Source organism: Staurois parvus, unplaced genomic scaffold, assembly GCF_062004578.1.
Source record: "Staurois parvus isolate SC_StPar_1 unplaced genomic scaffold, SC_StPar_1.0 ptg000154l, whole genome shotgun sequence".
NCBI lineage: Eukaryota > Metazoa > Chordata > Amphibia > Anura > Ranidae > Staurois > Staurois parvus.
The window spans coordinates 26,009,856-26,027,894 of record NW_028317950.1 but is presented as its reverse complement, the minus strand read 5'-3'; the positions used below and the strand labels follow the sequence as shown (position 1 = coordinate 26,027,894).

The following is an 18,039-nucleotide window of genomic DNA, read 5'->3' as shown; positions in this document are numbered from 1 at the left end:
ACATGCTGTTAGGAGGTCATCAACATTTATTACAGGCTGCAGTTTGCAGTACTCTGCATTCCTACCCTCCCTCCTTCCTTGCCTGCTATTGGTATCATCAACCCTGAGCTCTTCTGCTCTAAGCCTACCTAAACATTTCCCCTTTATACACTTCAGCCTTCATAGATGGCACTCCCACTGTAAGGCTGATTTTAACTTTCTGCTAGTATAAAGCAGCAAAGTTTTATTTCGTTACAAGAACGAGTGTAATATAGAGATGTCATATAAAAGTAGACACTACAGTAGGGGTCTCCAAACTTTTCAAACAAAGGGCCAGTTTACTGTCCTTCAGCCTTTAGGGGGGCTGGATTGTGGCCAGTGGGGGTAGAAAATTTCCCAAGCCTGGCATCAGTGAGAATAAACATCGCCTCAGGGTTGGTAGTTAGTTGGAGGAAGAATAATGCCCCATCATTGGTATCAGTGGGAGGAATAGTGCCCCATTGTAGGTATCAGTTGGAGGAATAGTGCCCCACTGTTGGTGTCAGTGGAAGGAATAGTGCCTCATATCATTGGGAGGTATAGTGACCCATGGGCTGGATAAAGGCTAGCAAAGGGCCACATCCGGCCCTCGGACCACTGTTTGGAGACCACTACACTATAGCACACCCCACACATAGCTTATTGGTCTTAATATAGCTTTTGGAGCTGAAAAAGGCATTTCTATGACGGTCCATGATATGTAACACACCCCTCTACATTCAGGGAGTACAAACCACCGGCTTAAGGATTCCGCTAGTCATCTGATTGGTGATTGGTGAAGCAAGATTGAGAAAATTACACAGCACAGATTAGGAAAACAGATCTTGCTGCATGTTTGAGGTGTGGTCAGCTGCATACTTTCAGCCAGTATGCCAAGTGCACATCCCAGACCAGTTAGGCACACATAATCACCCAGAGTACTACAGGTGCTAGCAGGATTTGCCACCTATGCACGCTGAATATTTGTGGTGGGTGGTCTATACTGTACTTCGTTTCCCTTCTGACACCACAGAAGTACAACATAAAATAGGAGCAGGGTTGGGGACTACTGTAAAAATAGTTTGATATTGGTTGGGGGGTTACTTCCATTTACATATGACAGTTGAGGAAAATGGAAAGGTAGCGTTGGACCTGTAGGTTTATTTTACTGGTGTTGTTATCATTAGGTATTAATGTTGGAGTAAATGATCTGGTTCCTGGGCAGGAGGCTTCTACACCCCAGATCTCTACAGTCTCCTTGGCTTGTAGTGTAACGTAATAAGAGTTGAAATTGAAGCGCCACACCATTGCTAAGAGGTTTAGATACAACTTTATTCCATTAAAGGTCAGAGGTATAATTCAAGTAATAGCCAAGGCATCAGCATCATCAGGGCTTGACTGGCAAAAAAGTGAACAAACTAGAAGTGAATTGGACCTACAATGGTATTTATTCCAGTGTGAATTGACAGCACAGACCTGATCTGCAGCTTGTTTGGCAGTATAGGATACTAAAATTACTGATTGCCTCTAATCCTTCTCCCACTTTCCTACTACTCCCAATTTCCTACTACTTATCACCATTTTTCCCTTTACCAATAATTAAAAATATGCTTGTCTATCAGTAAGAAGTGCCAGTGCAGCAACAAGCCTTACTTTTTCTTAAAGGAAACTATTATGCAATAGCTGGCTGTATTAAATGGCGTATTTGGCAGGACTTTGTGTATGGAGAGAATACCAGTGATTTCTGGCTCAACATCAAACTTTAGTGGGTGACATTGTTTTATGCTGCATGACTGGACAATAGTAAACATTTTAGGTTATTATTGCAAGGTGGCCTACAGTGTGGAAGAGACTGTAATGGGGACATTAGATTGTAAGTTCTTTTGAAGTTGAGCAATGAAGGGAATGATTTTCTTTCCCTTATAAAGCACTTGTTTGTGCTATATAAATACAGGAAATAAATAGTTTAATAAGCATGTTTGCACATAAAAAAAGTTTCACACTGGGGCATCCATTCTTCTTATAAACAGTCTTTGTGGTTTATCTCTCTCTTGATACTAATTGAATGGAGAAAATGTTCCAATTTTGATACAAACAGTCCATTTGGCAACTCCTTGGAGGGCTAGCGACCTGTAGATGCCTTCCCAGTGGAGTATAAGACTGTGCTTTGTACCTCTCAAAGGGGTCGTCCATCTTGTCATGCTATTCTATGTTTCTTACATAGTTTCCAATGTTTAAAAATAATTTCCTGGAAGACTTGAGCTGAGCTGGTGCGGGGGCCTCTTCATTATGTGAGAAATGCTGCAGTCCCTCAAAAGAAGATTGCTGTTGAGCATCTTAACACAAAATATCTGATAAACATTTTTGTTCTGTGAAAAAAAAGCACTTAATGTTTATGGTGTCCCTATGACTGGAACAGTTATATGTACGTGAAAGAATTCCAGTTATTTAGAACCGAAGGTCAATATATATCTTGACCCTTTTTTTGGATAGAGGAGAGAATGGTTGGAACATCTATGAGCTTTTTCTTTGCTGTGTCCTATTTAAAAGATTTCTCCTCATTTTTTGTTGGGTCCCCAACACAGCTGGTGAGGGTCAACTGGTAAACGGGTCCTCTGCATTTTATCAAATCTCATGGCTGTCCATCCCTTCCTTATAGACTTCCAGTCAATGAGTGTGTGGGATTGAGTAAACATGCCAGTTTCACTAGCGGTGAAGTGAAACACTAGGTAGAACTCCTCACCCACCCAGGGCTGCAGAACTCCCCTCCTGCTTGTGATGTCCCTGCCCTAAAAAGTTAAGCAGGCCATAGACTATGCGAACATCAAAAGAAAATGTAAAATCGTTCATCTTTTGCATCATTAGTTTGCCAGTTGCAACGCGCAATTTACGTACCGCAATTGAAAGTGCCTGATCCAGCATGCTGGGCTTTTGTTAGAAAAATTAAGCAAATAATGGCACAATCGTATGAGCTGTCTTCGTTTTTCGATAGACGGAATGTTTGGTTTTCGCATCATCTGCTTTAGTAAGCTACTTGGACCTTTTAACTGAACAACCCTTTTGCCAGATTTAAAAAAATCACTCTACATGAGTTGAGTTCGCATGGCTCTAGTCTTCACCAGAGTAATTCCTTCTACTGAGCTTTGTCTTTGTAAACCAAATAAAAGCTTTTGTTTGGATCAGAGTTGGATCAGAGTTCTTTCCTGACATCTACAAAATAAAATAAGACTTTCATCAACTGAACAGCAAAATACATAATTTAGCTTCCACAATTTACTCCTTAAAGTTAAACTAAGCTCAAAATTTTGATTAGTTTTAAAGAATTAGACTAGCATTATGAAGGATGAGTAGGCAGGTTACGAAGATCAATTTAGTTGTCAACAGTAAAGATCTCAAAGCACTCTGTTGTCAGGTCACATGACCTAAATCCATGGCAGCCATGCGCTGGGGCAGTGACTTACGGAGAGTCTTTAGTCAGAGTAAAGGCTCTGACAACATCGGAACCCACAATGCTGTGCTCCTGTAGACTGCAACAACGAGACCTGGAGATGTCTGGAGACCCCGTCACCTGTCCATTCATTTCAATAAAAATCTTCCCATAAGATTATATGTGCATTTAAGGTATTTTTATGCATACTATTTATCTGTAAACACCTTCCTTGTATAGATATCCAAAAGCATGACTAACGCTGAGTGCCGCCATCTTGGATGTGATGTCAGCAGCAACAGCAAACGCAGAGCTGTCTCTCAGGTGACACTCTAAAGCAGTAATGATGCACCTTTTAGAGACCAATCGCCCAAACTGCAACCCAAAACCCACTTATTTATCTCAAAGTGCCAACACTGCAATTAAACCTGAATACTGAGGTTTTAGTTTAGAAAAACAACTCATACGTTAACATACGTTTGTCTTAAAAGAAAAACACAGTAACAGAGCTTTTTAACAGTTCCACTAACCACCATCACAAGGGGACAAAGTTCCACTGACCACCAATACAAGGAGGCAAAGTTCCACTGACCACCAATACAAGGAGGCAAAGTTCCACTGACCACCAATACAAGGAGGCAAAGTTCCACTGACCACCAATACAAGGAGGCAAAGTTCCACTGACCACCAATACAAGGAGGCAAAGTCCCACTGATCACCAGCACGGGGGGGCAAAGTTCCACTGCCCACCAGCACAGAGGGGCAAAGTTCCACTGCCCACCAGCACAGGGGGGGCAAAGTTCCACTGCCCACCAGCACAGGGGGGCAAAGTTCCACTGACCACCAATACAAGGAGGCAAAGTTCCACTGACCACCAATACAAGGAGGCAAAGTTCCACTGACCACCAATACAAGGAGGCAGAGTTCCACTGACCACCAATACAAGGAGGCAAAGTTCCACTGACCACCAATACAAGGAGGCAAAGTTACACTGACCACCAATACAAGGAGGCAAAGTTACACTGATCACCAGCACAGGGGGGCAAAGTTCCACTGCCCACCAGCACAGGAGGGCAAAGTTCTACTGACCACGAATACAAGGAGGCAAAGTCCCACTGATCACCAGCACAGGGGGGCAAAGTTCCACTGCCCGCCAGCACAGAGGGGCAATTTTCCACTGACCGCCAGCACAGAGGGGCAATTTTCCACTGACCACCAGCTTTTAGCCTGCTCTGAAAAAGGCATCTGAGGGCATTTCCTACCTTGTGGGGGCCAGTCCAAGCAAATATATGTAGAATTTCCTTGGCAGTGCAGTGACCGGCCATGCAAAATCCCGAACAGGTCACAGCGAATGAGTCTCATGATGTCTTTGCCTGGCTCTGCTACTCCTTTTCGAGCTTGCGCATTGGCCCCTATATTTGTCTCTATCCGATCCTCGGCTGCTGGGGTGACTTGGCTAGCGTTCCGACAGAGAGGGCTCTGAGTGCCCGATTCGGCATGCCTGCCACAGGTTCACCACCCCTAATCCCCTTCCTTCTCCTCTGGCAGCTATGCAAAATGTTATTTAAGGGGGTAAAGGGAGGGTAGAGTAGCTGGGCCAGCACAGGGAATGCATTTATAATTATAAAATGCAAGTATGCAATATCTGATTTTTCTGCGTCCACTTTAAGATTTTGATTTCCCATCACTTTCTGATGACAATGGACGCCAGGACAGACAGAGTGAATGTGGCAAGGAGGGATACAGACACACATCACTGGGTCTAACCCTTCCCCCAAAGATTTAGCTATATGTACACTAAAATGCCTTCCTAACAGCTAAATGTAACCCTAACATTGTGAATTTGGACACTTTTAACAGCAGTATGTTTGCTGCTAACCAAGCCATTTGTAATCTTGCCACAGAGTTTTGCAACACAGACAAAGTGTGATGTAACTGAGGCTGCTACAGTACCCCTGGGGAAATGCGTACAGAGTGTGTGTGTGTGTGTGTGTGTGTGTGTGTGTGTGTATGTGTGTGTGTCTGACGACATGCATATATATGAAATGCTGCAGCTGAGTCCTATCACGAGTCAAGTCTCTAGGGAAAAGAGAGCTCTGGGAATCCTAGACATGCTAATCTCTTCATAACATCAACTTAGTCATGTCCGCCGCAAGGTGACTCAGACTGCAAAGACCTCAACGCTTTTTTCCTATAATCCTGCCTGTGTCGTGCCATTTGTGAGCCAGCAGGGGGAAATCAGACTAATGTTTGGAAGTATGATTTAACAAAATAGCAGAAATATCAACAGAGATAGTGGAAGATGAAAGCAGAACTTTGGGAAACCTGATAGTTTACTCTTGCAGAGGGGTTGCAGCTGCCCTGCAAGGGTTAACTGGTTGTTTATTCTCTGTAGTCTAAAAGCAATTTTACTTACCCAATCCTCTGCTCCCCTGGCAGGTGGAACTCCCCCATGCTCCAATGGACTGTTCCTTAACATCTTAATTTCCCATGTAGGGCTGTGGGCCCTGCATTGGTCTTCATGATGTCAAGACATTAGACCTCTGGAGCATAGGGGAGAAGACAGTGAGGGAACCAGTCTAGTACTGCAGAGGAGCCTGCAGGAGAAATGGATCAGGTAAGTAAATGTACGTATTCATGCCCCTAGAACTGATCAATCAACCCTTGCAGTGCTGGTGCAGCCCCACTGCAAGAGGGAATTTTCACGTTTTTTTGGTTTTTTTTTCAAAATTGTTTTAATTAGTTTTAGAAAAGTACTCTACAAAACAGAGTCTTTGGGAATTCCCCGGCTCAAAAGAACACATAATATAAAAAAAACCCCGGTACCCCTTGATCAACGAGGGTAGCACCACATGACTAAGGTAGGCAATCAGGTGGTAGCAGTTAGGCACTATCATAGCAGTTAGGCACTATCATAAGAGTATAACACAATAAATAATAAAGTGCAGTATGAGTAATATATAGTCCCAGGGAGATGAGAAAAGGTAAAGACGGGGTACACGGGGGGACCACACCAGGTGTGAATGCTGCTGTGATATGTAAAAAACTATTTGTTTATTTTGCTCAATTTTAGAATAGGGTGCCTTGAGATTTTGCATTATTTTAAAGGGTGCTGCAACTGAAAAAGGTCTGAGAGATGATCTTTGACAAGTCTGTCTGTGGTGGCTCTTAGAGGAGCTTCTAAATATGGGTCCCCTCAAGCATGTGAAGATTGTGGAGGTGGGAGAAGATTGCTGTGCATCAATGATCATTTATTAGTGCAGTCAGTTTCATATTAAAACCGTTTTTGCCACTGCACGTACAACAAATACTCCAAAACTCTTATATCATACAGTAGGAGGATACAGACTGCAGCGCCCATGGCCAACAGATCTAGCACAACCAAAGCCCTGAAACAAAGGTGGGCTGCAATCCCCCAAAATGCATTGGATTTTTTATCATGAAATTGATCATTATTCTTCACCCCCCTGGAGATTTTAAGACCTTCTGTTCACACATGGTGCTCCACATCTTCCTCCATATTGTGGTAGGAACATTGGGTTGTGTGCTCCTTTATGGGATGGTACAGGGCTCTCATTTAAACACCCTGGGAAAGTATCAGCGCTCTAAAAATGAGCAACACAAATTTTACCAAGCTCTATTGTTCAGCCACGACAGCCTGGTTAATCTGGTTCTAGCTGAGAGCAGCCATGTCACTTTCTATAAAATTTGCAAAGCTTGCATCCTTCAAGAGAAGACACTAAATACCTCTCTGGCAGGTGGTGCATCTAAGTTCCACTGTGTTCAAGCAGTATTGTCTCCAGCATTCAACACTTTCTGGAGTATGAAACACCTACAGTATGTTCCCCATGGTGTGCCATGGTTCTTTCTGCTTGCCCCCTTCATCACTTATGAGTCCTATAGTGAGTTTCGGGGGGAGTAACCACTGAGCACAGTGGGAGATACAGGTATTCCATCACATGACTTTACCCATTTTTATATGTAAAATAAGGTCCTATACATGTATTATTATTAATAATAAAGAGTATAAAACATCAGTTTAAAGACATAGACTAACTTAAAAATTCCCCCAAATCATTACAGTTTCCCTAATAAAACAAACATTTGCACAACATGTCAAGGAAGTCGAGTCTCATGTAGTTCTACTAATGTCTCTAAAAAGCCTGCTTGTGTCTTAGCATTCTTTCTCATGTCTCATGCTTCCTGCTTGTGATCATGCTCCCATCATTCAGCTCCTACATATGTTCTATTGGTGTCTAATGCAGCTTCTACTTGTGTCTCATGCAGCCCTACTCATCTCTCATGCAGCTCCTACGCGTGTCTTCTGCTGTTCTACTTGTGTCTTCTGCTGTTCTACTCGTGTCTCATGCAGCTCCTACTCGTGTCTCATGCAGCTCCTACTCGTGTCTCATGCAGCTCCTACTCGTGTCTCATGCAGCTCCTACTCGTGTCTCATGCAGCTCCTACTCGTGTCTCATGCAGCTCCTACTCGTGTCTCATGCAGCTCCTACTCGTGTCTCATGCAGCTCCTACTCGTGTCTCATGCAGCTCCTACTCGTGTCTCATGCAGCTCCTACTCGTGTCTCAGGCAGTCCTACTCGTGTCTCAGGCAGTTCCTACTCGTGTCTCAGGCAGTTCCTACTCGTGTCTCATGCAGCTCCTACTCGTGTCTCATGCAGCTCCTACTCGTGTCTCATGCAGCTCCTACTCGTGTCTCATGCCGCTCCTACTCGTGTCTCATGCCGCTCCTACTCGTGTCTCATGCCGCTCCTACTCGTGTCTCAGGCAGTCCTACTCGTGTCTCAGGCAGTCCTACTCGTGCCTCAGGCAGTCCTACTTGTGTCTCATGCATGTAGGCAGGTTGTCTACAGTGTGGGTTTTTCTTGTATTAGCCAGGTAGTTTGGCTTGCCCAGACTGGGGTAAGGGTTAACTTTCACCATCTCAGTTTCCGTGCTTTTTGTCTGGGGCGGGCCTTCCATCCGGTGTGATATATAAATAGGTGGAAGATCTGGTTCCAAGCATGGTACAGGAGAGCTAAAGGAGTTAAGTGAGAGCACGCATAAAGTCCACGCTATGTGCTCAGTTGGACCTGATTCTGTCACTGAGAGTAAGGTGGCAGAGATACAGTGGACAGGTGGAGAGGGCATAGGCTCTGCAGTGTCTCTCCCAAATGCAACATGCTCATGCAGCAAGAAATTTGTAGTGACATGGATGGATGGAAGGTTTTAGAGAGGAACTCTGCATCTCACAGATCTACACACAGTGCATGGCTCATCTCTAAGCCAGGGTACTTTAATAGTATTTGACTTTCACATGACCGCGCTCCCTGCCTGGTTCTGGGCATTGGTGAGCACGTGCAAGGCTGAAGGTACTCCCCATGTGCAGCGTGAGTGTCCCCGCCCACATGCAGCTCTTATTCATGCCTCATGCAGTCCTCTTTGTATCTCATTCTCATGTATCATGCAACTCCTACTTATGGCTTTTGCAGTTCTACTTGTGTTTCTCACAGCTCTTTAAAAAAAATGTACCCACAATGGTATATGCATTAAAAATGCATACTGTTTTCTGTATGCAACAGAAGTCCTTCTTCCATGCACATAAAGAGGCCCATACTGTATCTTCTAGAGATTAATATGTCAAAACCAACCCCCTAACTTGCTGTGTTCCCACATCAATTACTGCAACGCGTACTGCATAACGTTATTAAATAAAAACCACCTTGCATTGTCTATAGGAACATGACTCCTGCATTAATTCCTGCAAAACTAATCTGTTTAATTGCCCGATCGATTGGTCTCTCTGAGAAATGGCAGCCAGGAATCTGGTGGCCGCTCAAAAGATGAGAGGAGGATTTAAAGCATTCTCCTTGAAGGCTGAGGAGGACCAGCTAGGAAGGATTTCCCTCGAAGGTCAGTATTGTTATTTTTCAGATAAGTTCCAGCATTTAGAGGGTAACACAACCACCTTCTGTGTAGTAAATATCCAATTTCGTGTTCTGCTGATCGGCACACCAACTGCCTAGCCATATCATTGATGTACCCAGCCCATATAAAACTCATTTTTCAGGTTTCACAAATTATTTATATATATACAGTGCGTGTATGTGTATATATATATATATATATATATATATTGGATTGTTTCCATTGAAAGGATATATTTGTAGCCTCCTTTTGGGGACGGGAGGTATGAGAAATGACCCCAAATGTCTCCAAACAGGATAGTCGCTAAATCTGTAAGTAAATAGGAGAAGCAAAACCTTAACTGTGGATTAGTGGTTTTCTGTGGTTTCCTTCCTGGGAAAATAATCAGTAATCTAATCAAAGTAATTGGGAGCAGGGGAACTACTGCAACCAGCATGTAACATTAGCTGTAAGTATATACTGTAGATGCATGCAAGTATGAAAAGAATACAAGCTTTACAGAAGATTAATATTAGTACATACTGTACACCCAGTGAATAAAGAGCCCAACAAGAATCCTGGTGGATTAGTGCACATATCTGGGTATATACTATATGTCATAACACAGAAATGCCAAAATTGTAAAAATACTGTTGACAACCTACAGCACACAAAGAAATTGGAGCAAGAAAATCTCCCCACCCCCTACCTCCACCCTCCATTTTCCTTTCATGACAGTTTGCCTTCAGAATCAACCTGCACCTCATTTTGAAGTTTCAAGCTAAAACTGCTACCGAAGATCAGACTCCAAAGATGGCTGCTGTTACCTTTAAACAACAGACATATTCTTCTGTGCACCTCTATGATATAGTTTGTAAATGGGGTCTCACTGTTTGCCAAATGCAATTACAATGTCAAATTAGACTGCTTCAGTGGCCAATAAATACATTCTCATTGGACAGGTAATTGGCAGTTGGTAGAGCTTTATAAGTAACATGTAAGCAGGTTGCATTTGAGCTACTTGGGTGCTGCCCGGATGGGAGTGTAAGAGATAACCTTAATTCCCAGGTTTTGCTCTTTGCAGGATTTTTTAGTCTGACCCTCTGGTCCTGTGTCTATAAAGAGGGACAGTGGTCCAGGGCCTGAGTTCTTCTCTGTAAGTCGTAGCACCCCACTATTCTGCTGGCTTGTGACTTCTTACTAACTTCTGGAAGCCTGTCATGATGTAGAAGGTCACTGGGACCAGGGGTTCACCCTGAAGACAACAGCCACTGGGGAATGCCACTTATGAACCTTTGAATACATGAGTATTCATGAACCTTTGAGTACCTTTGCAGGTATGCCGGAGCAGCACATAGCCTGAGTTAGGATTAGGGATGTAGGCACAACAACTGTTTTATTACATTATGAACCTTGTATGCTCAGTCTTTTCCTAAGTAAGGCATTTAAACTTTGCCTGGTCTAAAATTATTTAAAGGAGCGCAATACAAGTAACCAGCACATTTCTATGGCTTTGGTTCACTAGCATATTGGGGTATGAAGAGACAGCATTTAAGAATCATCCTGGTGCAGTACAGCAAGTGGGTAATGGAATTCTACAGTCAGTTAATGCAGCCTGTCAATTGTGTGTACCTGTTATAGGTGGAATAACCTTCAGAAGCAAGGGAGTAGTTGTCAGCACTCCTTCTTCCAGTGGTCTGTATCACATAGTAATGGGATCGGACTCACACCGTAGGGGTCCCCATCCTGTACAGAGATACAAAAGTTTGAGTGTCAAGTGCACATATGGAGCCTGCGCTAGGGAGCAGTAGTGGAAAACGCTGGACAAGGCTCAGTGTGTCCCTCCTAATTGCAAGTCTACAGTGCAGATGTACATTGTCATGTGAACCTGAGGGTTAACTGGAGAACAGTTATGGTGCAAGTGTACACGGTGTACATTCATCTCTGGGAATGGAGGCCTGCCTTAAGGTTGAGTATTCTTCCACGGCGGCCTCGGGTTAGTCCTAGGGCATTGATGAAAACAGCACAGAGCATAGGTACCACATGTGCTCGGAGAATGATCCTGTTACAGATGCCTGGTGTAGCCAAGAAGAACCCATCTTGGGAGCAGTCCTCTTATGTGACCCAGACTTGGCACCCAATACCTTAATGGGAAACAAGGAGGAAAGGTCCATCACCACCTGTCCCCTACCCTGCAAACAGGCCCCAGTAACAAAGTGAAGTTAAATCAGAGGGGCTTTATAAGTATAGAGGTAATAGCAGGCATCTTGTGTTGTCTGCTCTTATAAAGGATTTTCAGATTTAAAAGTTTAAAATGAAGTAAGGTTCACTTTAGTCCTCTCATTTGTTACTCCTGACCTTTTGAAATCCACTGACTTAAACACACACATGCTACTGGAAGATATCCAGCCCCTGCCAAACATTCTTTCTGCTTTTCTTGACGGATTGATTTCATATTGTGACTATTCTGTGAAGCATCCTCTTTTTTCAGCCTTCCATCTAAATCTTCCTTCTGCGCTTCAACACAGATCACTGGGGAGGAAACTTATTGCACTGGGCCACCTCTGCCGTTTTATCATTTTCTGTAATACCAGCTACAGAACAAAAATATACTGTCAGAGGGTGAATTGTGCAATGCCAGTGGCCTGTCGGCAACCTTACATTATCCAAATTTTCTAAAGCGGTTTTATTGTTCCCAGTAAACATGGGAGCTGGATGCAATTTTGTTCATTCATTATCCCTCACCCAGGTTTAGAGGTGTTGCACTACTGTGAGACACTAATAGGACTTGCAATGGAAACTGACTGTTTAAAGGGAATACTGGATCTTTAAATATTTTCTGAATAAACATGTAAAAGCTCAATATAGATAACACCGTGAGTCAATCAGAAGCTGAGCCCAAATATTGATCTTGCTGTTTGACAGGGATCATATGTCCCGACAACGTGGTTGTGTTTGGGTGCCGCCAGCCACAGGAAACCTGAAACTGATGAGTATTATATAATTCTTAGCAGTCTTGGTTGGAAGATAGTTGGGTATTCTCGTTTTTATCATGTAAATAGGACATGGCAGCTTAATATTGGACTTGTATTTTGCCCACCCAGAGCAAAACAAAAGATTCTTTTAGCTGGCTCCAGCTGCACATACTCATCTTCCTTTTGCTCTGCTGCCACTTTATTTGGTTGTTAGCAACAAAGAGACACACCCGGTACTTCCAGATGTGGAGGGGCATGTGTCTCACCTCTGTGAAAGCTCCGCTTCTTGTTGATTGGCTGCTCAGTCACCTAGTGCTATTACATGAGCAGAGAGTCCTTAGCTCACTATAAGCTTCAGTTGTGACTTAGAGCTTCAAGAAAAAGAGAGGAAGGCGCCTCTAAGTGCAGTATTGACAATTTATTTAGTAAACAATGGATAAATTGCACTTACAAGATAAATGGTTAAAAAGACTCATCGTGTGATGTAATAAGATCCAGGTGGGACATCCAGCCGCAAGCTATGTCTATAGGATCAGGAAGTAGAGTCCAGGATGTGCCTGTGCATCAGAAATGAAGCTTGGAGAGCAGAGTCAGATGTAGCAGGTGAAGGGGGTGGTAATGCATTTCGGAGCATGCTCAATAGGCTCATTCTTCAGAGGTCGTTTATCTTGTAAGTGCAATTTATCCATTGTTTACTAAATAAATTGTCAATACTGCACTTAGAGGCGCCTTCCTCTCTTTTTCTTGTTACTGCATTAGAGCCTTGCTTCCACTCTAAGAAGAGCTGCCTCAGTATTACTGCTCCCATCCATCCATCCCTGATATCCATCTGGCACCTTTATCTTACAGCTACAGAGGTTGGGCTCCAACAAGCGCGCCCTATATAATATACATTTTGTGACTTAGAGCTTCCTTTCTTCTATCCTGGCAGCCTAAAAGAGTGGCAAAGTATGTGCTGCTGTGTACAAAGCACTGGATCACAGTAAGGATCTGATACTTTATAAATGAAACCTAATTAAATTATTATACAGTACTAGTGAAATCCTTTATTTTTTCTAGGATTTTGGCAACAGCTGGCACAGACTTTGACCTGCGAACGTTGAGAGCGGTGAGAGTGCTGAGACCCCTGAAACTCGTCTCTGGGATCCCCAGTAAGTGATATTGCAAATTTCTTTCTGTGTGATACATTGTATAAGAATAAAGAGAACCTGTCGGGGTGGAGATGTAAGAGCCATCATCACTGACTTAAAAGATACAGGTCTTTCATATATACTCTTTTATTACCACTTGGTGACCCAAAAGAGGTATACAGACTGTAATTTCCAATGTCACGGTCTGCCTGACAAATGTGCAGCTGTATCTACACTCCCAAGTCCCCATCACCCCATGGAAGATATACAGTCCACTTATTGCTGCCCAGTTGTATTTACACTCCTTGGTCCATGATACCCCATGTCAGGAATGGACTTGCCAGTAATGGTGGGACTCCCCTGCCTTGTGGGCTGCAGTACCAGGGGTGGCCAGCGGGTGCTGTCAGCAATCAGATACTCAACCCTGCAGCCAGCCAAACACCTGAAGCTGATTATGCAGGTGTATTTAAGGGATGGCCAGACCTGCAGTCTGGGCCTTGGTGTGTGTTTTTCCTGGGCCCCTGTATCTTGTTACCTGCATCCCTGTTCCTGTTCCTGTCTCACTGATTCGTTGCTGACCCTGCCTGATCCGGACCTCTGCTGACTTCTCCTGTTTGATCCCTGGCTTGTGACCCCGACCATTCTCTGCCTGACCCCCTGTACCTACCTGCCCGTTAGTTGCTGTACCCGGCTCGTGACCTGACTACTCTCTGCCTGCTCCTCCTGTTCCTACCTGCCCGATTGTTATTGACTCGGCCTGCCTGACGACGCTTGCATTGTATGTACTGTTATCTGTGGGTGGTTTGGTTCGTTTGCACTGTGTTATGTTTTAGTATTGCACTGCGTTTATGTATTGTTAGTGTTAATAAATTATATTGTTTATAACATATCTGAAGCCTGCGTCAGTTCACATACCTCTGGTCATACCCTGGAGCCCTGACACCCCATTACAGATATTCTTGTCCAGTTTATCGTGCCCATCTGTATCTACACTCCATGGTATCTGTCACCCCATGGCAGAAACAGTCCATTTTAAAAGGTACCTAGCTGTACCTACACTCCCTGGTCCCTGTCACCCTAAAGCAGATATACCATCAAGCTTATGGTACTCAGCTATATATACATTCCCTGTTCTCTGAAAATGGTATATGGACCACAATTCCCAACTGGCTGCCTGACAAATGCCAAGCTACATCTACACTCACCAGTCCCCATTGCGCCTACACAATAGAAACCCATTTTTTTTTAGTGCAGAGCAATAAATTTGTAATACTTATAAAGCCTTCCCAGGGACAAAAAGCAAACATTGTGCAAATTTAACAACACACAAATATAATGTAAATGTATATGAGAGTCAAGGATACAGCTTTATTCACTTTTAATTTATAGGTAAAGCAATAGATGTTATGCTAATTTATAGCCTTATAGTAACCAGAAATACCAAGTGATGTATAGCAGCAATCAACCGAATGTCAAATTCAAGAAAGACTGCCCCACAGGGATTCAGAAGTTCAAAACAATCAGGTTATACTTCCACTTACAAGAGGTTGAGACACTGGCAAACAGAAAAGTTGTAGTCCATCTTCCGTTTAACCTCTCTCCTATCCAGCATGCCTCTGTTTTTGCAAGTGTCCTAGGAAGTTGGACAACTTTTCTTCAGTTTTGCAGAGAAAAGCCAAACTAATTTTTTTTAGCCTTTCTTGCTTTATGGAACTCTTTTTTTCCTTAGTGATTTTGATGGAGATTCCATGCTACACCACTACTTGAGTTGGTCTCTATACAGCAGCTATTTGGATGAGAGTTTTTTCTTTTTTATAGTCTAGTTTTGGAGGCATACTCAGACCCCTATATGAACTGGATGCGTAAGACTGGCCTGGCATGTGACCTTCAGGCACTGGGCTCTGGATTTTGGGGCTCTCCAGACCTAAGTGTATTGTGTTAGTTAACTGCTAAGCACTTTCCAGGTCCAGAGCCTTGGCACAGCTCCAGGTATGACCCTGTTTCTGAAGACTCCCTTAGTGAATAAAGTTGGTTAGGCTGAACAACCAGGAGCTACCTTAGTGTTTGCACTGATTGGTGCCTTTTCAAATTCCCCACCATGGTTGGTTTCACCAGGGTTAAAGCTGCAGTACCGAGCTATTCGGCCAGGTGGAAGCACCATCTCGCTCCTGTATATACAGTATAGCACCAGGTGGACTCCCAGTCTCTGCTCTGCTTCCAGTGCTAGCCTATAGTGACCTAGTCAATTCTGGCCACCTGAAACCTTTATCAGCACCAACTGCCTGCCTGGGTTATTGAGCACTTGTAGTCTTGTCTCACTTTGGACCTAGTTGCTTTACCGCTGTGTGGAAGCAACATGTCTTTGCTAAGGCAAACAGAGGTCAGTTGGGTGACCCTAGCCCATATTCCCTTAGTGGTTCTGGGAGCATTTATTCTGTATTCCCAGAAGAAACCGATGCATGCAGTCTGGAACCTGTGACCACTATTGTAATACAGTCATCTTCATTAACGTCTTCCTCTTCTCTGCTGGGCGAGGCTGAGAACTCCCCCATGTCCACAGGGGCATCTATGTCCACTTAGGATTTAATAGCTCCGCTTCTATGGCATTCTGCCTGCAGAGGCTCAAAGTGTGTTCTGTCTCTGTCCCCTCCAGATTCACTCTCAGACCCTGCTAAATCCCTAAATCAGACTGGGCCTACAACCCCTGTTACCACCTATTTTTCAGAATCCCAACAGTTTATTTCTGAAGAGACAGTTTTTATGGCACCAGGGTCTTCTGACATTAATTCCAATTTACAGGGGAGGTTGTTTTATATATTACTGATGCAGTGTGTATTACCTTGCATTGGAAGGATCAGCCTGCTATTTCAGGCCTTGGGTTTTTTAGATCTCCTATAACTGCAAACACGTTTTCACTACACCTGCTATTGGAGGCATTCCTCTATGAGAACTGGAAAAACCCTGAAGTCCTGGACAGCGCTTGAGAGTGTGCTGGAACTTTTCTCCTTTAGGAGGTAATCAGTAAATTTGTGGTCTGATTCCACCATGGAAACAGCAGTAACCTACGTTAACAAGAAAACCACTAAACTAGCAGAGGGTGCCCACACCTTTTGGGATTTCAACCAGCAAGTTCCTTTAAATCCCAGTTTGGATTGACTGGTCTGGTTCTCCGTCCTGTGTTGGCAGTAACTTTAATCTGTCAGACCATGTCAGTATGGGTACATTCCATGAAGAGAAATCTATTCTGTACAGAGCAGTTGGAGGAAATGCCTAGAACATTTTACTGTAGCTATGATGGTTTATTACAAGCTTCTAAACTGTCTTTAAAGCATAATAATATGCACATACTCACATGTAACTTGACGCTCAGCAGTACATGCTCTACAACCAGGGACAAAGTCCCAAATCATATAGCATGAAGTAGCAGTAAACAGACAGTGAGGCAATCTGGAGCTCCTAAATTGTAACAGGAACCACTTCACACTTGGTGGGTCATGGATCTCTGTCATGGAAAGGGTATCGTGATGGAGAGGGTGTAATCTGCAGCTCCTGGTTAAAACAGACCTTGGGATGAGCTGGTATGACATCCAAGAGAACAGAATGTCTTGGACACAGGATTAATAATATGTATCACTTTATTTCACAAACATATATCCGCACTTACATTGTAACTTTGGTGTAGCAGCTTTGCAGTGGAAGGGTAAGCCTACAGCAGCTTTCCAGGGATCACCTAGTAGTCACTGAACCAAGTGCATGGAGCTGCAGCTGCCAAAGTTGATCACTGCGGCAACGTCTCACAGCCTCCTTCACGCAGACAGCAGGCAAGCACTGGAGGATGTGAGCATGCACTACTCATTTCAGGGCTCCTGCCCCTTTTGTCAAGTCAGCCCGAGGGATATTACTAGCTGGCTTTTAAGAGGAGGGAGTTTTGGTGCTGCAGTGGGCAAAAACAGTTTTACAATGGAATTCCCGGCAATATCAGCTCTGGACCAGGGGTGGACTGACAACTCATGGGGCCTCCGGGCAATAGGGGATCATGGGGCCCTTGTGTCCTTGCCCAAACTCAAAAAAGCCTATGAAAAAGGTACCAGGGGCATCTCATGGGGCCCCCTACTGACCCTGGGCCCTCGGGCAGTGCCCGAATTTCCAAATGGTCAGTTCGCCCCTGCTCTGGACACAAGGGGTTTTGTTTATAACCCACAGATACAAAAAATGTAAAGACCACAATATTTAGCAGCACTATTAAACAAAAATAATAATAATTATATAAAATTAATACAATAACAATAAATCATTTTGGTTGTTAGATGAAAAATAAAAAAAGCACAGAAGGATTGACATAGAATCAATTTCTGTGGGCACATGTGGTGTTCTTTCATGCCCAACAGGAAGATCTGCACAGGTATGTGCCTGCATGCTGGCATATATGCATGCACATAGGTGCACTTTGTACATGCAGGAAACCATGTGTGAAAATCTTCATTCCATGCGATATTAACATTTGGTGGTTAGTGGAACATGAAATAGAGAAAAATTCAATAAGTACATAGAATTTATACCGTTTTTAATATTCACATAGATAAGCTGATATCGGTAGTCTATAAAT

At 43.6% G+C, this 18,039-nt stretch overlaps 1 protein-coding gene across 5 annotated transcripts in view; it reads left to right on the top strand.

Annotated features, from left to right (window-relative positions):
* The window catches only part of CACNA1B (calcium voltage-gated channel subunit alpha1 B), a 378,141-nt gene that overhangs the window by 135,676 nt on the left and 224,426 nt on the right, over positions 1 to 18,039 (top strand). For all 5 annotated transcript variants that reach the window (XM_089675295.1, XM_089675298.1, XM_089675296.1 and 2 more), the window contains exon 4: positions 13,363 to 13,454. In XM_089675295.1, coding sequence (XP_089531421.1) covers positions 13,363 to 13,454 — 92 coding nt within the window. The remainder of the gene's footprint in view (positions 1 to 13,362; positions 13,455 to 18,039) is intronic.